This window comes from Bubalus bubalis, chromosome 14 (assembly GCF_019923935.1).
Source record: "Bubalus bubalis isolate 160015118507 breed Murrah chromosome 14, NDDB_SH_1, whole genome shotgun sequence".
Classification (NCBI taxonomy): Eukaryota; Metazoa; Chordata; class Mammalia; order Artiodactyla; family Bovidae; genus Bubalus; species Bubalus bubalis.
In genome coordinates, this window is record NC_059170.1 from 7,659,970 (window position 1) to 7,681,062 (window position 21,093).

The 21,093-nt window shown below is 44.0% G+C and overlaps 1 protein-coding gene and 1 pseudogene across 28 annotated transcripts in view; one reads left to right on the forward strand and one right to left on the reverse strand.

Moving 5' to 3' along the window:
- ZMYND8 (zinc finger MYND-type containing 8) overlaps positions 1 to 21,093 on the forward strand; it is a 122,367-nt gene that overhangs the window by 47,646 nt on the left and 53,628 nt on the right. For 18 of the 28 annotated variants that reach the window (XM_025263333.3, XM_006049987.4, XM_006049980.4 and 15 more), the window contains 8 exons: positions 1,605 to 1,823; positions 4,538 to 4,651; positions 7,166 to 7,258; positions 8,399 to 8,486; positions 11,829 to 11,884; positions 13,137 to 13,214; positions 14,612 to 14,727; positions 18,640 to 19,121. In XM_025263333.3, the coding sequence (XP_025119118.1) occupies positions 1,605 to 1,823; positions 4,538 to 4,651; positions 7,166 to 7,258; positions 8,399 to 8,486; positions 11,829 to 11,884; positions 13,137 to 13,214; positions 14,612 to 14,727; positions 18,640 to 19,121 (1,246 nt within the window). The remainder of the gene's footprint in view (positions 1 to 1,604; positions 1,824 to 4,537; positions 4,652 to 7,165; positions 7,259 to 8,398; positions 8,487 to 11,828; positions 11,885 to 13,136; positions 13,215 to 14,611; positions 14,728 to 18,639; positions 19,122 to 21,093) is intronic. The other 10 variants (XM_006049990.4, XM_044927571.2, XM_006049992.4 and 7 more) reach the window with 3 other exon arrangements.
- Positions 12,399 to 13,066, reverse strand: LOC123329054 (annotated as a pseudogene).

Here is a 21,093-nt window from a genome sequence, read left to right on the forward strand (position 1 = left end):
GGGTCCTAGCTGGTAAAATAAGGAGAAAACTAAAATGATACACGAATGGTAGACATGGGCAGACAAAACTAAGGTTACTTAGAGATGATAAAAGTTTTTAATCAATAAACTATTAGAACTGTGTGTATATAAGTAGTATTAAAAAATCTAATAGCGCTTCTATGTACCAACAATAACTATTTAGAGACTGTAATGGGAAAATGACCCATTCACACAGCAACAAAAATTATGCAGTCCCTAACCAATACATGAAATCTTTATGGAAAGAACTGTAAAGTTTTACTGAAGGACAGGGAAAAGCTTGTTAACAAGGAGGTTTTTGTCGAGGTAGGCATTGTGGCTGTGGCTGCCCTGTTGTCCATGGAATCAAGGCTAAAGTGGGTTGAGTAGCTTTCCCAAGGTCACATGGGAAGTTACCAGGTCATTTTGAACACTCACCCCTAGACTTTCTCATACTTCCTAAATAAGATTTCTTACTGGTCTCCAATAGGCATTTTCTGAATGAGTTTCTTCTGAGGGATTGTTTTCAGAGAGTAGCTTTGCCGGATTTTGTAATGTATCATTTAGTTCAGTTCAGTTGCTCAGTCGTGTCTGACTCTCTTTGACCCCATGGACTGCAGCCTGCTAGGCTTCCCTGTCCATCACCAACTCCCAGAGCTTGCTCAGACTCATGTCCATTGAGTTGGTAATGGCATCCAACCATCTCGTCCTCTGTCATCCCCTTCTCCTCCTGCCCTCCATCTCTCTGAGCATCAGGGTCTTTTCCAATGCATCGTCAGGGAAGCATTTCTCTTGCTATTTTGGCGTAGGGAGGGGTCTAGCTCTCATGAATTGGCACTTCCAGCTCTTATCTTTCTGCCCTTGTTTGTCTTCAGTAAAAAATGTGGCTTCTCTGCAAATACCAGGGCCTCCTGTGTTTGAGAAGCATGGTTTTAGGAATGCCTCTTGTTGGCTATAATTCTTTGTGCATTAGGGGTGGCCTTCAAAAAAATGAACGATCATTTTTGGTGACTCATTTCCAAACGGATCCATTCTCCCATGGCCCATTGTTGAAAGACTCCCAGGGCAAATTGCCATACTTGCTTGGCTTTTTACATTTAGACTTCCATATGTTGGACTTTAAAGTGTATTAGCAATATTTGTCATGGTGGCGCTGTGTTAATTGCATACATTGTATGATTCCTTTTAATTCCAACCACAATCCCATGGAGTTAGATGTTATCAACCCCATTTTACAGATGAGAAAATTGAAGCTGGGGGGTTAAGAGACTTGCCCTGGTCCTGCAGCTGGTAGAGCTAAATTTGAACCCAGGCATGCCTTGGTTTTAGCCGTTGTGCCCTCTTGGTAGGCTGCCTGTTAACTCTCAGACACCAGCTTTTCAAGTCATGGCCTCTTCAAATACAATATCGAATAAATAAATTTTAATACCTAATAACTTGCAAAGTCTATATTAATATAAAGTAGAGTAACCCCAGATAGCTTTTTAATGAATGTGTGTAATGCTCTGATTTTCTTTTGTTGTTATTGTTGTATTTGTTCGAATTCCTTTTGAGAATGCACATTTGTTTTGAAACCAAACCTGTCTTTCTTGCCTACATTTCAGTCAGAACTAAGACATGGTCCGTTTTACTATATGAAGCAGCCACTCACCACAGACCCTGTTGATGTTGTACCGCAGGACGGACGAAATGATTTCTACTGCTGGGTTTGTCACCGGGAAGGCCAAGTCCTTTGCTGTGAGCTCTGTCCCCGGGTTTATCACGCTAAGTGTCTGAGACTGACATCGGAACCAGAGGGGGACTGGTTTTGTCCTGAATGTGAGGTTAGTTCCTGATGAATGAATGCATTGTCTGCCTCGTTTACTCTCCTTTCTGTTTCCTCCTTTGATATCAAATTTTTCAAATAATCCAAACACAAGGAGAAGAGAAGTTTTTTGCCTTCCCTCTGCTCGATCCTGATCATCCCCTTTTTGGGGACCGACACTGGCAGTGGCCTTAGCACTCCAGCTGTTGCAAAGACAATCGCACTGAATATTGATTTTGATTCTCCGTGGGTTTTTGGATCACTCTGAGATCTTCAGTCTTCTCTGATTCTTCTGGAGTGAGCATTCCAGAAGTTACAAACTTCTACCAGTTCATACGTTTCGAAAAGATCCCGAGCTCTTTTCTTCCTTCTTGGATGTTGTTTCCTGCTGCATCATTGAATCCTCGGCAGTAGCCAAGCTGGAAGACCAGTGTTGTTTGTATGTCCCACGTGTCCGTCTGATGCTCTTTTGCATACCTCTTAAATGAAGAGGTCCAGGAAGTCCTCTTATGATTTGAGAAAGACTTAAAGAAGGGAAAGCGCCATGGAGCCATGGGAAAAGGCAGTGGGTACGGAACTGAGTCAGAAGCACGCTGGCACAGTGAAGGGAACGTGTATATTTCATTTGTAGCAAAGCCTGAACACTCTTCATGAAAACAATTATGATTTCCACTCTTCTGAAGTGTCCTCTAGTCTTGGGAACATCGATCTGAGATGCTTTTTCCAAATGCTGAAAATAAGAATTTTATCTAGAAAACAAAAATGAAGTGAAACAACAGCAGCAGCAAACAAAAAGAATGTCATCTACAAAGTTATTTAATATGGAATGTCACCTGAATTCAAAGGTACATTGGTATTAGGTCTCAAATGAGGATGCTTTCTATGTAGGAAATGGAAAGTTCTCAGATGTTGATCATGGGGGAAAAAAGGCAAGCTTTAGGACGGTGTCTGTAGTACTGTTTTTGTGTACAGTAAAGGGAAAATCTATGGGAAGAAATTAGGTATCAGATCAATATGATGACATTTTAATGGTGTTATGCCCCTAGAATTGCAAAAGATGATCCCTGATTCTCTCTGGGTTACTTTAGACAGAGACATTGTTCAGCAGTGGCCTCCTGTTCAGAGTCCAACCTCATTCTCTGCATTTAATTGTGGAAATTGGAGCCTTCATCTGTTTCCTTTGTCTTGACCATTCCTTCCCAATTGTTTAATAATTTCTCAGCGAAGATAGTGGCTCAGAAAGGATACTTTTGCTGTAGAGAATAGAGCTTGATGAAAGGCAGCTGAAACCATAGGGATTTATTATCCTGTATAGAAAGAAACCAGAGGCAGGACCAGGACAGAGTTTGTTGAGAGCCAGAATCTTCACATTTTGTTGTTGAGGTGACGTGTCCCTGGCCATAAGATGGTGGCTGGAGATTTTATCACGTGTGGCTAGACAGTAGTCCTCCTGGGAGAAGTGTGTCTCCTCACATCCCTTTTTATCAAGCAAAAGACATGTCCTTGGGCTCCTTGGTCAGGATTGGCTCACCAATCCCCAGGCAGGAAAGGCTTGCAAATGTCTGTCTGGCCCCTTTTCAGTCCATATTGTAGGACCCAGGCATTGCCAGCCAGGAGGACTGGGCTGGGGCTGGGAGAGAAGAGGTCTACAGTTGAGTGAGCAACTCAGGTGTTCACCATGGATAGTTACCTGGAAACGAACTGGAGTTCAAACAGATATGTGATCTGTGTCTAAGACTTTTGAGTCCTGGATTTCTTCCAGGAGTGAATGGGCGAGGCAGTCAACTGGGAAGACCAGCTGTTTCCTGTTCCGGTAGCCGAACAGTTAGATCCATGCGTCATCTCCTCTTCCGAGCACCTCTTGTGTTGCCCTTTTTTCTCAACAACCAACCATGAAAGTTCCTTTTGGAGGATCTGGAGATCTGAAGAATGGAAACAAAATCCAGATCAGTTGGAGAAACCTTGCTTTGCTCTCCCTACACAGGTGATTCAAGAGTGACATCATCCGAGTTGGCTATTTTTGTTCTTGCTGCTACCTAAGGATTCCACAGCTCTGAGGTCTGGTACCAGTTTATATAGCAGAATCTGGTTTCAGACATGTCTTTGATAGGAATTTCTCTTTTCTTGCCCATGGAGGCAGACATGTAAGATTGCTCCTTGGATAGTTTGCTGGAGTGTCCTGAGTGGGTTCACGTCAGTGGTGACGGAGAATGAAATCATACTTATTCGTTCGCTTTCACGCATTAGACTTTTCTATAGGGAAGACTGTCCTGCCCCATCCATGATGTCATTGCATCAATGCCTTGTCAGTTTCCTGAAAGATAGCCCAGAACCTTTAGAGGCTCAAGGAAAGTGGTTCATTCATTGTGTGAGGAGAGTGCTCTGAAGCCTCCAGTGGCCTTTCACGTCCTATTTTTGAAACCCAAGGTTATAAGAATGACAATTTTTCGGGTCCTTGCCCACCCCCCCTCTTTTCAGATTACATTGTCTCCATGAGCTAACAACACTTCATAATCAGGTCATCAGTAGATTGATGTGCTGCTTCATTTTTATCCACAGATCCAGCCCCCAGGTCAAGTAGATTGGAGTCCTCATCAAGCGAAACAACTGGTCTCGTTTAGATGGGGATCATTTTGTATGTGTGAAGTTACTGGAAAGTTAGGAAAGGGAAATGAATACACGGGATCGTAATATTCTTTCCTAACTGGGTATTTGTGTGATTTTGACTTGCAGAAGATCACAGTAGCAGAATGCATCGAGACTCAGAGTAAAGCCATGACGATGCTCACTATCGAACAGTTATCATACCTGCTCAAGTTCGCCATCCAGAAAATGAAACAGCCAGGGGTAAGAAGACACTTCCCCTTGATACATGTGTTAATGAGAATGGTGGTTTTTGTTCTGTTAACATTTTTGTTCCTTGTAGTTACCTTGGCTTTTCAGACACGTGTGCTTCTTACTCTTTGGGTCTTGTGTGCCCAGATGCAAATCCCTGAAAATTTAACTGGACAGAGGCATTCAGTGAATTCTCAAAAGTGAACACTTGGCGTCCCCTAGGAGTTTAGTCAGGAAGTGACATATATTAGGAAGCTGGTGGGGATTTAAAATTCTTAGTGGTTGCAAAGTGAAACCTCAGACCACACTAGATAAGGGGGAGTGGTAAAAATTCCATTTCAGTGAGAGAGCTGAGTGCAACCCAGTTGATTTGTAATCAGGGTCTAATGAGGGGGAGCCTTCAAGTAAAACTCAACCAGTGAGATTCCTGTAAAGGGTGAGGATTTGCTTAGTTTCTTTAAGTTTGAATTGGGCTGTGATGCGCAGCCTTTGCCCTTAGGAAAGCCGATGTGAAAGCAGGCCTGCCGTGCTCAGCTGGCAAGCTGTGCACTTTAAAGCGGCTTCTCTCAGAGTCCCAGTTATCATAGCTGCAATTTTGTAGGTTTTTGCGACTGTTGTCAGAAAGATGGCAGTAACATACCTTGTTTTTAAAAATAATACTTTATGACAAGATTATCAACGTTAGGACATTTTTCCTACAGAAAGTTGGGTTCTTTTGTAGAGTTCTTTGGTAGATTTACACAAAGGCACCAGATGGGCTAGTGGTGACCCTGTGTGAAACTCTTCAGACTTTGCTTTCTAAGTCAAAGGAATATATGGAAATACAGAATCTGAATGCTTTTAGTAGCCCTAGTGGTTTAATTTCTTTAAAAATGCAGAAACTTTACTTTTGAGATTCTATTCTGAAATTTGCTATCATGATGGAAAAAGTTCAGAGCATGCCCATTGGGTGTTGCTAAATTGCGAACCCCTTTCACAAAAACTCCCATCAGCGGAAGCAAAAGTATATAGCCTCATTAAAAATAAAACACCAAACTTTGACAAGAAGAATTGATTTATTTAGATTTGTCAACACTGTAGAATTATAAACCAAAAAGAAAAATCAAAGAAGGTATTAATTTCTTACCTAACTTGTTTGTTACAAAATCAGGGCAGAAAGTTGCTGATTTTATGGAAGCATCTTTTAAACTGACAAAGCCAAACTTATTCTGGATGAGAAAGAGCTTGGGTGACTGCAAATGGTAACCCATTCACATGCCTTGCTTGAGCACAATTTGGTCGTTAATTAAATCTTGTCTATAAGTGTGTGTGTGTCTGTAAAAATTGTATATGTGTGTTCCTGGTCATAGTTCCTTGACAAGGGATCAAACCTGGGCTCCTGGCGTTGAGAGTGCTGAATCCTAACCACTGGGAATTCCCTATATATTTTTTTATTAATAAGTAAATAGTGCCCATTGACAAACCAGGCCTCACATTTTGAACTGATTCAAATAGGGCTTAAAAAAGTGGAATAAGATACAAAACCTTTACTCCAGGGCCCCAACCTCCAGGCCACGGACTGGCACGCCTGTCAGATCAGCAGTGGCATTAGATTGGAAATAAAGTGCACAATAATTGTTATATGCTTGAATCATCCCCAAACCATTACCTCACCCCCATCCATGGAGAAATGGTCTTCTACAAAACATGTCTCTGGTGCCTAAAAGGCTGGGAACCGTTGCTTTACATAGTCCCTGTGTTGAAAGTAATTTGGCTCCTAAGAGGAGGAGCAAAATCTCACTAAGATTTCCACCCATGTGTAAAATATCTGTTGGCACTTAGGGGAACTTTTTGGCATGTCATCTCTGCTACTGCTGCTAAGTCGCTTCAGTTGTGTCTGACTCTGTGCGACCCCATAGATGGCAGCCCACCAGGCTCCCCCGTCCCTGGGATTCTCCAGGCAAGAACACTGGAGTGGGTCGGCTTTTCCTTCTCCAATGCATGAAGGTGAAAAGTGAAGGTGAAGTCGCTCAGTCGTGTCCGACCCTCAGCGACCCCATGGACTGCAGCCTTCCAGGCTCCTCTGTCCATGGGATTTTCCAGGCAAGAGTACTGGAGTGGGGTGCCATTGCCTTTTCCGATGTCATCCCTAGGTGTAGCCAAATTTCACCGCCAGTCAGTTTTAATCATGGGCATTTGCAGTGTACTACAGATGAGCCTCCTTCAGAGTTGAGGTCTAAAGTAACTGATAGCCCATTGTTCTTGTCGATCTTAACTGAAGAGGCCTGGACCTGTTTTTGAGTTTACACTGAAAACAGAACAGATGACAAAACTGGAACATGGCTGGGCCCATGATTATTGATAACCAGGCAGAATTAGAAGGTAAACCACTTCGGAGCTTTCAAGGGCCTGTTTTGTAGAAAGGTTTAGAGCGGTACTTTCTGGAAAGATGTCTCATTGTGGAAGCGCTTCGTAGGCGTTAATGCTTGCGGTCTTCCGTGGCAGTGACGGGTTTGTGTTTGTGTACACGCGTCCTTTCTTTTACAGACAGATGCATTTCAGAAGCCTGTCCCCTTGGAGCAACATCCTGACTATGCAGAATACATCTTCCACCCCATGGACCTTTGTACATTGGAAAAGGTGGGCTTCCATCAGAGAGCCCACAGCTGTCGAGATGACTCGAGACTCGCCCTCACTTCCCAGCCCTGTCTCAAGTTAGATGGCTCTTCTGTGTCTCCCCTGCGCCACTTTCATTTGGATGGAAGAACGCTCATTCCCCTAACGTCTTTGTAACATTTTCCCAAGGATTGCAGTGGGCGTTGAAACCCACTGCTTAGCGCCAAATAGTATTTCTGCTGGTGATTCTAGCCTTTTATCTGAGAAAGTTACAGCCTGTAAGCATTAGTGATTTGATTGATTTGGGGTTTACCCTTCTCTTTCTTTTGGAGGTGTTAATGAGAGCAGCAGGAAGGAATCAGAGAAAATTAAGTATCTGGGAAACCTTCATGTTAGCAGTAAACATGTGGCTTCTTAGATCTTGACTTATTTCACGGAGAAGGGTATTTCAGTAGTGCCTAACCCTGGTTTTCAAAGGTTTGAACTGAAATTCCATGCTGAAAATTACACTGGTAGCATTTTAGACTGTGTGTCATCTTGGTGCTGATTTTCAAATTTTTGGCACCAAAATATTCTTAAGGAAAAGCATGAATGAGGAGAAAACATTACTTTATATGGTGTGTATTGATGGACCCACTCCCCCAACCTCCAAACAGTAAATTCAACCTGCTTTGGAAAATTGCTTACACCCTTATGATGTTAAACAAAAAAGACATTCCAAAAAGATGAGGTTAGAATCTTAATTTCAGAAATTAATAGCTTTGGAACTTTGGATTAGTTCTTTAACATTACTATACCTCAGTTTCTCTGTCTGTAAAATGGGGATAAGAATGGCTTCATTGAGTTTTCAATTATGAGGCTTATGGGAGACTGTACAATTAATAATAAATGTGTAAATATATAAAATACCCTGGTTCATTGGAAGAAGCTGCTTGATAAATGACAGTGCTATAAGATGAGAAGATTCAGGTTAGTGTGATGAATTCAGTGAATGCATTTTTATAGAGTTATAGATCTCAACTGTAATAGCATCTTGGGAAATGAGTAAAAGCATTAATTAATTTGGCAAATGACTGCTAAGAAAATTATGTGGGGACGCAGGTGTTACAGGCTGTGGCTTATAGAGACTCACTGGTGATTATTTTCTGTGGCTTTTCTCCCCAGAATGCTAAAAAGAAAATGTATGGCTGCACAGAAGCCTTCCTGGCTGATGCAAAATGGATTTTGCACAACTGCATCATTTATAATGGGGGTGAGTGGCTTAGATGACTCTTAGAAAAGAGAGTGTGCTGTGTGTGTTGCCTATTCTCTTGCCTTTCATTAAAAAAAAAAAATCAGGATCTTTTCTCATGCGTCAACCCAGAGCTGAAGAAACTTACGTGTAGATTGCTAATATGTGTGAATAGGGCGCGGTGACTACATGCATTTTAGGGTATGAGCTGATGTCCACTGTTGCTTGTGACTATGTGATGCTTTTACCTGTCCTCTTAATTAAAAAAAAATACTTATTTATTTATCTTTGGTTGCGCTGGGTCTTTGCTGCCTCGTGTGGGCTTTCTCTAGTTGCGGCGAGTGGGGGCTACTCTTCGTTGCTGTGCATGGGATTCTCATCTCGGTGGCTTCTCTTGTTGCAGAGAACAGGCTCTAAGTGCTCAGGCTTCAGTCATGGTGTGTGGGCTTAGGTGGTCCACGGCATGTGGAATCTGGGATTGAACCCGTGTCCCCTGCATGGGCACGCAGATTCTTAACCATTATATCATCAGGGAAGGCCTCCCTGTCCTTCTTAATGGAGGAATAATTATATAAAATAGAAAGCACAGGTTTTACAGGTACATTCCCTGAATCTGACAAATGTGTTCCACCTCCATAACTCCAACCACAAATAAGACCCTGAAACAATTCTATCACCCTATTATATCCCAGTTGCCTCTCTCCACTAAATCCACACTCCTCAAAAGGAATTACTGCTCTGTTTTCCATACCTGAGAATTAATTCTCCATATTCTAGAATTTGATATCAGTGGAGTCTTGACTATGTGGACAGAGTATAATATTTTGGGGATTCATTTCTGTTGTATGTATTATTGCTTTGTTTCTTCAGTATTGTGTCAATATACAATTTATCCATTTCCTTTGTTGATGTTGATGGATATTTGTATTGTTTTGAGTTTTCGGCTATTACAAATAAAGCCCCCACCCCGTCAACATTGTTACAGAAGTCTTTGTGTGGACATAGGCTCTCATTTCTCTTGGATAAATACCCAAGAGTGGTATTGCTAGATCATTGAGTAGGTTTGTATTTAAATTGTAAGAAATTTTACCAAATTATTTTGTCAGTTGGTTGTATTATTTTACACTCCTTCTAGCAAGTATGTGAGGGTTTTTGTTGTGCCATATCATTGCCAACATTTGAGTTTGTGTAGCCGTTCTTGAAGGCATGAAGTGTTATGCAGTGGCCGTTTTATTGGTCTCTAATGACTAGGTATTGAGTACCTTTTGTGTTTATTAGTCATTTATGCATCTTTTGTTGGTAAAACGTCTATTCACATCTTTTGTTCATTTCAAAAATTGAATTTTTTTTTTGTTATTGAGTTTTAGGACTTTTCTTTAGATTCTGTATAAAGTTTTGTTAGTTATGTTTTTGTGGATTAAGCCTTCTGGACAGATTGGAGGAGACTTCCCATTAAAACCTATTCCATGGGCACCTTTGCCATTGCCCTATCTTCTCCCATAATCCTCTCTGTCTGCCTTCTTGCCAGGTAGATCTTTAAGCGTGTCCTGCCCCATCCTGCTCCTCTAGTCCCCTGCTGAAACACTCCTCTCTCTTTGCCTTGATGATTTTTCCTTGTCCTTCAGTCTCAGCCTTTCCGTCCTGAGGAGTTTTCCTTTGTGACCCAGACCGTATTACATACTTTTGTTAAGGGCTCTCAGTACCTGTCCTTCTGCATGACAGTATTTATCGCGCTTTCTTGATGGTGCTTTTTAAATTTTGAGTTGCTCACCAGGGTGTAAGGTCTTTAAGGGCCTATCTTGTTTCCTATACACACTTGGGCCTAGCATAGACTGTTGTTAGCTGATGTTTGAAGAAGGAAATATGAGTGGATGACTATCTGCTTAAAGTACATATTTTGCATTACTAATGTGTTTGCAGGGCTGGGGATGCAGGGATGAGAGAAAGATATGTATCTAGGCATTGGGAATTTGTGTAAAGGTTATAAACTCAAATACAGAGAAAGGCCAGTAAGATCATATAAACAAGTGAATGAAGCCAGGTAGCAGAAAAACAGTAGAATAAGCCAGGATGACCAGTGTGGGGAGCTGGAGACTGCAGACAACAGGGAACTCCTGCCCACTCTGGAGAGGTTGCCATTGGACACTCCAGTGCTTTATTGGATACAGAGTTTTCTGATCTGAGTTTTCAAACATGTCAGAAATCTAGGTATTTGTGTGTATGAAATCTTTTGCCACCAAATCTACAATTTCTGAAAACATACTGTTCAATACAACATGGCTTTTTGACCTTCTTGTTCTCTGGTTTAGTGCAAAGGTGAGGGATTTAAGAGTTAGACCTGGAGCCATAATCTCAATTCATTAGCTCAGTGATCTCATATATGTGATGATTCCTGAACCTCGGTTTACTCTTAGGTGAAACGAGACCATTCATGCTTGCTTCCTAATAAGTCTTTTTTAAGGAGTTAATTTCATTGCACCAGGCACACTGGAGTTAGTCAATTAAATGTTTTCTTTTCCCTGGACTCTTCTTAGTATTCCCTGGTGGCTCAGAGGGTTAAGCATCTGCCTGCAATGTAGGAGACCTGGGTTCGATCCCTGGGTCAGGAAGATCCCCTGGAGAAGGAAATGGCAACCCACTCCAGTACTCTTGCCTGGAAAATCCCATGGACAGAGAAGCCTGGTAGACTACAGTCCATGGGATCACAAAGAGTCGGACACAACTGAGCGACTTCACTTTCACTTTTTCTTGGGTTAGGGTCTGGGACAATGGGCAGAAGATGGCTCCTTTATATATTTATTTATTTACGGCTGTGCTGGGTCTTTGTTGCTGCGAGGGCTTTTCTCTGGTTGCATAGAACAGGGGCTACTCTCTGGTTGAGACGCGTGGGCTTCTCATTGTGGCGACTTCTCTTGCTGCAGAGCATGGGCTCTAAGGTGCTTGGGCTCAGTAGTTGTGGCGCATGGGCTCAGTTAACTCGTGTAATTTTCCTGGACCAGGGATCAAACCTGCGTCCCCTGCATTGGCATGCGGACTCTTTATCACTGGACTACTGGGGAAGTCCAGAAGGCTCCTTTCCACTAATTTGGGCCTTGAAACTCTAAAAGCATCTTTCAAATGTTAACTTGTGAACTATTGGGAAACCACCACAAATTGTCATCTTTCAGGGAGTATCTCAGCACCAAAGGCTGGTTCCTGGGAAGAGTCATCTACACTGATGTTAGAAGCCAGACATGTCTTGTTTTTAACCTTTAAAGGGTTACTGCCAAGGGAAAGCAAGTGAAAAGGTTGTTAATAGAGGTGTAAATCCTAAGGTGTTTCTGTGTTTCCATTTGAATTAATCCTATTGTCTTATTCCCTTAGGAAATCACAAATTGACACAAATTGCAAAAGTAGTCATCAAAATCTGTGAGCATGAGGTATGTGTTTCTCACTGTCCCCTTTTAAGTGTAACTGGAATGATGGGTTGGGTGATTGATGTTCCCATTGGTGGAATTGTCTGAGGGTAGTTGTGGAGATTTGAGTATTTGTTGACGCACAGACAGCGTCTTTTGTCTGTAAAGCAACAGAGAGGACCCTAGTATGTGATGAGATAATACCCTTACCTTATCTGTGATCTAAGAGAGAGGATTTTTTCAGCCTTGACTGGTGGTCAAGCACTGCATGTAGCGTAGAGATTATGATTCTTTGCCCCATAGTCTGTGGCATTTCCCTGGGTCCTTTTTAGTCTTCTTTTTTGGTTATAGCACAATTTATATATTTCAAATGGACAAAAAAATTAGTATCATTTACAGTATCTTAAGATAAACTGCCTTTGAATGGAAGCTTTCTTTCCAGTACTTTGAGGTCTACAAGACGAATCTAGAAAATTTACTACTGTGGAAAATGAAGACTGCTTAAGTCGATGGGGGCAGGGGAGGCCTGTGGTTTTTCTTTTTGATTAATTGCTGTAACGCTGTCCTTCAGGCGGCTGAGGGAGTTTCATATTTTCTTTAGATATCATTAGGCGCCGAATCTCTTGCAGGACAACTTTGATGCTATACGAATTCTGCCATTTTGCTAGCACTGATAACGTTAGGCTCTTGGGTCCGCCACTCCATTAGAACTATTAGCTCCATTCATATTAGTTTTTGTTACAAATCTTACAAAGGGGGGTGCTTCTGGGTATTTAGGTCCACATTCTATTTTAAGGCTGTATATTCGGTTTTCATAAATTGTCCGAGCCCGTGGTGGCTGCCATCTTGTGTCGCTGTTGCTCAAAGGCCGACCCCTTCTTCCCTTTCAGATTTCTTGTGGCAGGTGTTTGCATTTGACATTATTTGCAGGAAATGTCCTGAATTTCTCCAAGAATGGCCTAGGTGTTCTGGAAAAATGCCCCCTAGTTTTGATGGTGTGGATGAAATGAACCTCCTGGGCTGGGCTCGGGCTGTTCCATGTGTGTGGGGAATGGACCAAGTTAGGACGCTGAGGTTCAGAAAGAGATGATGATGGCTTGGGCTAGGTGAATGCATCAAGGTTGGTGAGAAAGAGTCCAGTTAATGTCCAGGGTGTTCCCCACCGTGGCACTTAGTTTAGCTAACCTTACCTGCCAGTATCGTCATGTATTTCTTGAGGACTTGCAGATATGAGGCCCCTGGGAGTGACACATTCTAACACCTTTTTGCTTTACAGATGAATGAAATTGAAGTTTGTCCAGAGTGTTATCTAGCTGCCTGCCAAAAACGAGATAACTGGTTTTGTGAGCCTTGTGTAAGTTGGGTTTCCTTTTCTATCTTTGTTTTCTGAACTCTTTGCCTTGGATGACCCAGGACAGCTTTCATCAGGTGACTTACTGGATGGAACTTTGGATGATGTTTTTAGATGATTTTCTTGCTGATACAGTTATAGTCAGAAAGGGAGTAATTCAGGTGGGATAAACCTCTTTGGCTAAAAGTTCAAAGCATCATCATTGACGGGGTCTGTTAGTCCTTGAAAACAGCAGGATGCAGAGTAAAAGAAAAACTCATCAGAGGGAAGACACACCAACGCCATGCAGACCGTGAGCCAGTAGCGGCGAATGAGTCTGTCCCTTACGAATCACCCGGGTCTATTTTAAGAGGTTTGGAAATCCCTTCTAGGATAAACTCCATGATCTCGCCAAACCATGGTTCTTTTTTTCCCCCTTTCTTTAAGATTTGATCAACGATTTAATCAACACTGACATAGTCAGAGTTCAGGAAAGAGCAGGAAAATACAGGGTTGTCTGGATTTCCTTTTAAAAAAAAAAAAATCTGTTTTTAATTGGAAGATAATTGCTTTACATTGTTGTGTTGGTTTCTGCCATACACCAGTCAGTCATAGGCATGCGTAGTCTCCTCGCTCTTGAACCTCCCTCCCACCTCCCACCCCATCCCACCCCTCTAGGTTGTCACAGAACACCAGGTTGAGCTCCCCTGTGTTCCATATGTAAAATCCACTAGCTGTCTATTTTACATATGAAACCATGGTTCTTGAGGATGGGATGGGGGTAGGGAGAGAATGTCAGTCACCCTTGTTGTCCCCAGGGATCTACATTTTCCAAACTGGTGCTTTGTAGAGAGAGGTGTGTTTTGGGGTGGGCTGGGAGTATGGGGGTGGGGGTAGAGGGAATTGGGCAGCAAGACTTGTCATTAGAGTTGAGAATCAAAGCATAGTTGATAGCTTTTCCTGCCTTTGGAGATGAATATCTGAATAGTTAGGCTCTGAGTAGCACTTGATGAAGAATAAAGGTATGTAGTGCTGCCTGTTACTCTGTGCTCGGTGTCATGTGCATTTAACCCTCCAACTTAACGGAGAGTTGTAGGTATTACTGTCCCCGTGTTGCCCAGAAAGGGTCAGTCTCCTGCTCACTGCCATCCAGGTGGTAGTGGCACAGCCAGGATTCAAGCCTGGATTTGTCAGTGCTCACTTCTTCTCAGTTTCCCCGTTTAACTGCCAGCTTTGCCCAGGCTTACTGGCCACGCATCTGGGGACTGCTGCTTGGGGAGACAGACCCTGTTTGAAACTGTCCTTTTTCACTTTGTGGCCTGTCTCACCGCTCCCTTGCCTGAACCTCACCTACCGAGCTTTATATATGGTTCTTGCTGTCGAATACGTACAAACTCGGGATTTTGTTTTTCTTTTCCTAGAGCAATCCACATCCTTTGGTTTGGGCAAAACTGAAGGGGTTTCCATTCTGGCCTGCGAAAGCTCTGAGGGATAAAGATGGGCAGGTGGATGCCCGTTTCTTTGGACAACACGACAGGTGGGAGTTAAACACGGGCTTCAAATGCGTAGCTCCGAGTGAGCCTTTGATCCTGCCAGTGTATGCGAGACGGGGCGGGGGGGCATGGCTATTATTTGATTGTCATGATACCCACCGATGATCTTGTACTTTAAAAATACTGGCCTGGGCTGTGTTAAGCCTGATTGTGCACTGGCTTCCGTTTTTTTCAGGTAGGTTGGAAAGGATCTTGCTTTTGTGATTTTGTGGATGTAGCCAGCATGGGCATAGGTTCCATGGCTATTTTAAGCTCTGCTGTTCTCTTTTTTTTTCCCCCCTGCAGTAAATTAAATCACCGCACAAATTGCTTTTCAAAATAATGCTTTCAGGGATCAGAAACATTTCCCCAGATTGCTGGTAAATGAATCTCCCATCGTCATGTGGGGTAGTCCCCTCCTGTTCCTTTTTCTGTGGAGCTAAAATGGGAAATTAGAAGGGGTTGCTGTTTTGACAGGTAGGAGCCCTCCCTCCTAGCCTTCCTGCCCTCCCCCTCCTAGCGATGCGAATTATTCTAGCTAGATGTGAATTACTCTAGCTAATAGCAGCTCTCTGCAGAGCGCAGCCCCCCACCTGCTTCAGAACAACAGGTAGATGGAGATGAGCAGCGGTTAATATCTCCAGCTCTCTTTCAGCAAGTTATGTTGTGATTAAATGAGGCAAACCGCGGCCCCCCCCCCCCCCCCCCACCCCCGAGCCCTAGCAGGCAGGCTGGGAAAGTGTTTGTGTGTGTATATATTTAAAAGACATATTTTGAAAATTATACCCACCCACAGAACATACAGAAAATACAGTTTATCATTTGAAACAACAGCAGAATCTGAAATAATTGCTCCTTGTAAAATTTTGCTTGTCATCTTGGGGAAAAAAAACAAAAAACAAATTTCAAAGTAGTCTGCAAAGTCACTTACCAGGAATCCAAGCAGTGCATTGATAGGAGACAAGGTGGAAATTAGCGGAGATGGTTCTGGGTTTGATAGCAAGTATTATATTTTGATCTTGACCATTTTTTGTTGGGAAGCTTTCTGAAATTCCCTTATTCGTTCATTCATTCAAAGAAACATGTTTTCAGTGTGTGCCGTGTGCCAGGCCGAGTGCATGCTACTGTGGCAGCTGACATTAAGTGCTTTTTTAAATAGAAGCTGCTTTTATCCCCATTTCACTGATAGGAAAACCAAGGCCCAGAACTAGAAAGTAGCTCAGCTGTGTGACTGTGTTGCCTCTCAAGACATAGCCTCCTAGAGGCTTCCTGTCACTAAGCAAATAGGATATCCCTTTCAATATTTCCTGGGTCTCCTTTAAGATAAAGAAACCCTTTTCTGAAATCACTTGTAAAATAACTTCATGGAACTTAGGATACCAGTGCCGGACAAAAATGGGAGAGGGTACAACCCCAGTGACTGTGGCTGCTCAGCTCCTGGGGGTGCAGGGTAGCGGTCAGATGCGTCTCCCCAGCACCCCTCCAGGCAGGGGCTCATCTCCACCTCACCGGCAGAGTGGAGGCTGGCCCAGCGAAGGGGCATCAGCTGTCGGGGCCGCTTGGGGCTCCCCGCTGCTCCTCAGAGCCCCATTTTGGTCCAGACTCCTGCCCACTCGACTGAAAGCCCCGGAGGCCCCACAGACGCTGGCCCTGGGGCATCTGGCTCCTGCCCAGCCCTTGTTCTGCCTGGCTGCACCTTTGTTTCCTCGGGCCTCTGCAGAATGACAGCAGTGAGTGGGAGCGGATGAGAAGAGGGTGGTTTCCAGCACTCTGAGGGCGCGGGTGGGTATTTTGAGGGGTTCCATGTTCATTTGCATCGTGACCTAGCATCACCAAGAGCTGTGAGCTGTGGGCAGCCAGCCTGTGCCCTGGACTCTGCCCCATGGCCAGGTTTTGTTTCTCCTTGGTGGTTTTCTCTTAAAAAATAGGAAGGAGATGCTCTTAACATTTGGGTAAAAGAGAAGATAAAAAGTTTCTATTTTCTACTTTAAAATTTTGGAAGACTTGGTGTTGGGTCCAAATTCCCAAGGCACTTTGATAGCACCTGAGTAGGGGGTCCTTGCATTAGACTGGGTGTGAGTTTCCCACCTGCTCTCCCCACTAAGTCCACGTTGCTCCCCATGGCTTTGTACCTGAGTTGAGTTTATGGTCTATGAAATCCCTGAGGTCTCCTTGGAAACGCTTATTCCTACCAGATTCCCATCTATACGCTGGGTTGAGGCTAGGGGCATCAGGTATCACAAAGGCACACCCCGAACGCTCGTATATCCACTCTTGCCTTCCCCAGAGCATGGTGGTTTTGTTTCCATCTCCTGCCTGCCTTCACTTGGGTGGCTGATTCCAGAAAAGCAGCTCACATTCTAGTGGATTTCTGCAGAGCACACTAGGATGTGAAGGTTGATGTAGGAAGACAGAACTAGCCTGAATCAAGAGTTGAAGGGCTTATACCCCAAGGCTAATAGTCTGTTTTCCCATTTTTTCCATGTGAATTATCTCATGTTCAGAACCATGCACCCCTTTTAGGGTTGTGGTTTTCCAACCTTTCCTTCTAGTCCCATGGAGAATCGCAGTTTTAAGAGAGAAAAGAAACCTCTTTATGTCTGAGTGCATGAGAGTGAGATTTGGGGAATAATTATCTTCTCGGAGGTGTGGTCTAGGATCCAGACTGTTTTCTTACTCTCTACCAACCCAGAGGCAAAGGGGATTTATTATTTTTTTAATGGATTAAACTGACTAAGCTATTGAGCCTTTTAATGTAGCTGAGTGTCTTGTTCACATTCCGTCCTTGTGACAGAACATGCCTGTTAAGTGAATTGTTAATTAACCATTCAAACCAAGTCATTTTTTAAAAATGGAATACGTGTTTAAGAATCTTGGTAATTCCACCAGGATAATTTGGTTTGCGTTAAGGAAAAAAAGAAAAAACACCATTCTGGAAACAACCTAGGTGGCCATCGAGAGATGAATGGATGGAGTAAATGTGGTCTCTGCACACAGTGGATACTGTTCTGCCTTAAGAAAGATGAAGCATCACGGCTGTATCAGAAGGACTTTGGGCAAAGTGGAATAAGCCAGTTCCACGAATACTGCGTGATTCCATTTGTAGGAGGTATCTGAGATAGTCAGGTTCAGGGGCTGGGGACTGGGGAAAAAGGGAGACTACTGATTAACAGATACAAAGTTTCAATTAAACAACCTGAATAAGCTGTAGAGAGCTGCAGTAGCATCATATACCTACAGCTAGCTGTTTAAAAAATGTTGCCTGCTCTATCAGTAGGCAAAGGACGGTACTGCCATCAAGCCAGTACAGACTCCCAGATGATGAACCCTGAGGGAGCTTAGGATGTAGACAAATGGGTACTCGGCTGCCAAGCGCTCAGCCGCTGCAGCCGACCCCCAGCGGTGCACCCTGAGGGGACTCAGGCTGAGAAAGCCCCAGATAGCTAAGCTGCATGTCAGAGGAAAGATTTCAGTGAACCCAGACTCTTGCATCTTCCCAGACTGAGAAAAATGCTGAATTCCTTAACACGAGATACCTGGTTTTTCTTTAATAGGAATCTTTTGAAGTTCTGGCTACCTGGTCTTTGTTGCAAAAAATCTCCTGTATATCCTGACTCCTCCCTTGCCTCTTTGGAGCAATCTCTCAGTGTGATCTGAGAGGCTGCGTCCTGGGCTGAAGTCCTCAGTTTTGTCCGCCAAATAAAACATAATTCTCAACTTTTAGGCTGTGTTGTTTTTCCGTTGACACAGCAGTAATGTATGATACACTTGTTAAGAGAGTACATTTGTTAAGAGGGCAGATCTCAACTTAAGTGTTCTTGCACAATCAAATTTGTAAAAAAAAACAAAAAGCAAAAAACTTAATCTTGGAAATGACCAAGGCTGATTTAAACTCCCTTTCTCTTTTGTGCTCCCAGGGCCTGGGTTCCAATAAATAATTGCTACCTCATGTCTAAAGAAATTCCTTTTTCTGTGAAAAAGACTAAAAGCATCTTCAACAGTGCAATGCAAGAGATGGAGGTTTACGTGGAGAACATCCGCCGGAAGTTTGGGGTTTTTAATTACTCTCCATTCAGGACACCCTACACGCCCAACAGCCAGTACCAAATGCTGCTCGACCCCTCCAACCCCGGTGCTGGTGCCGCCAAGATGGACAAGCAGGAGAAGGTCAAGCTCAGCTTTGACATGACGGCGTCGCCCAAGATCCTGATGAGCAAGCCGATGCTGAGTGGGGGCGCAGGCCGCAGGATCTCCTTGTCCGACATGCCGCGCTCCCCCATGAGTACAAACTCCTCCGTGCACACGGGCTCCGACGTGGAGCAGGACACTGAGAAGAAGGCCACATCCAGCCACTTCAGCGCCAGTGAAGAGTCCATGGACTTCCTGGACAAGAGCACAGGTCAGCCCCAGGGAGAGAGGGTGCAGGGGGTCCCTGCGACACAGGGGTTCTCATCTGGGGGACACCTGTCTGGCCCTGACTACCTGGTGAGCATCACAGAGTCAGAGGGAGCTGGGTGGGGGGAATCTCATCCCAGTGGAGCTGATTTTAAATTTTAAGTGAGTAAACCCACTGGGATTCTTGCTGTTGTCGTTCAGTCGCTACGTCGTGTCTGCCCCTTTGTGACCCCATGGACTGCAGCACAGCCCCACAAATGAGAAAAGCGTTCCCCAAAGGCCAGCTGGAGGTCATTCCTAGAAGTGGGCAGAGGTGGCCAGAAATCCTTCAGAGTTCGGTTCAGATGCCTCGGAGATGAATCACAACTTCCTGCAATCGTTTTTTTCATTCTCAAGAATTTTATTTTAATGGAAACAGTATTTTTCTATCAAAACCAGATACTCGCATTACTGAAGGCTCAAACATTAGAGAAACATGTAAGGGAAACAAGAATATTCTCTCCCCAGAGAGAGCAGAGGACTCCCACTTCTTGAATGGTCCCAGTCCACTCCTCCCCGCGTCCCACTCAGGTTAACAGTCATGTTGCATCTTGCAGCCTGGCTGCTGTAGCAGAGGTGAAGGAGGAGGATGCTGGTCTCGGATCAGGTCCCAGCTCTGTCATTTACTAGCTCTGTGGCTTTAGGCAAGGCGCCTGACCCTCCCATGCCTTGGTTTCCTCTCCTGTAACACAGCCATAATGATAGGCCCTGCCTCAGTGTTTCTTGTGAGGATTAATGAACGATATACATAAGGGGTTTAGAATAGTACCTAAGATAATAAGTGCTACAAAAATGTTGGCTGCTCTGTTATTCTGGTAGTCACTCGTCCCGTGCTGATACGGATCCAGAGGGGTGCTGCAAGGGAGGGGTGCTGGCTGAGTGTGACAAAAGCAAGGATGACTTAAATTGAATTCTTTTCTATCCAGACATAATTCAGTTGCATGTTAAAAACCTATGAGGGGGCTTCCCAGGTGGTCCAGTGGCTGGGACTCTGAGCTCCCAATGCAGGGGACCCAGGTCAGGGAACTAGATCCCGCATGCCGCAGCTGAGACCTGGTGCGGCTAAATAAATAAATATTAAAAAAAAAAAAACCCTGTGAGAACTTTATGGTTTCCTCAAGGAAATGGGTTTACTGTCATTTTTCTTGAAACGTGGCCTTTACTGTTTGCTCTTTCTTGTGCTCTGAGAGGCACAGGGAAGAAAACAAAGCTTTACACTAAACGCGATGCTGGACGCAGGCAGCCTGCAGGCTCTGGGCTGAGGACACTGTTGGTGAACCTCAGGCACAGGCCCCATTCTCAAGGGTTTCAGCCCATGGTTGCTGCCCAGAAATGTGGACTTAGGGTTTTCACGTTTTAACATTTTTATAGAGAAATGGGGAATCTGCCTTTTTATGTAGACTCGCCAGTTATGAAAGTTCAGCTCAAACTGTCTTAAGATATTTGCCAGGATGAATAAAGCACATCCACAGGTTCGACCACCAGTATTTAGGCTTCTGGCCAGAGCATTACCCTTGGATAGCCTTTCAGATCAGCCCCTCTCCCCACCTCCCTCCTTTCCTCTTTCCCTTCTTTCCTTCACAGAGAACTCTTGAGGGAGCAGGCATCGGGAATTTCCTGGTGGTCCAGTGGTTAGGACTCCAAGGTCTCGCTGCTGGGGCCTGGGTTCGATCCCTTGTTGGGAAACTAAGATTCCACAAGCTGCATGGCACCCCCCTCCCCTCCCCCCCAAAAAAAGAGGAGCAGGCATCAGTTAAGAGAACATCAATATCCCCAGAAGATAAATGATGACGCCTTAGTCAATGGTGAACTCAGAAGATTTCTACTCATTTTGGTTCACGCTGTGGCTTCTTTCTGGGTAGCCGCTTATTTTCAAGTACTGCTTGTAGCTGCTCTGAATGGCTCTAGGTGGAGCAGAGTTCATCACCAGCGGCTTT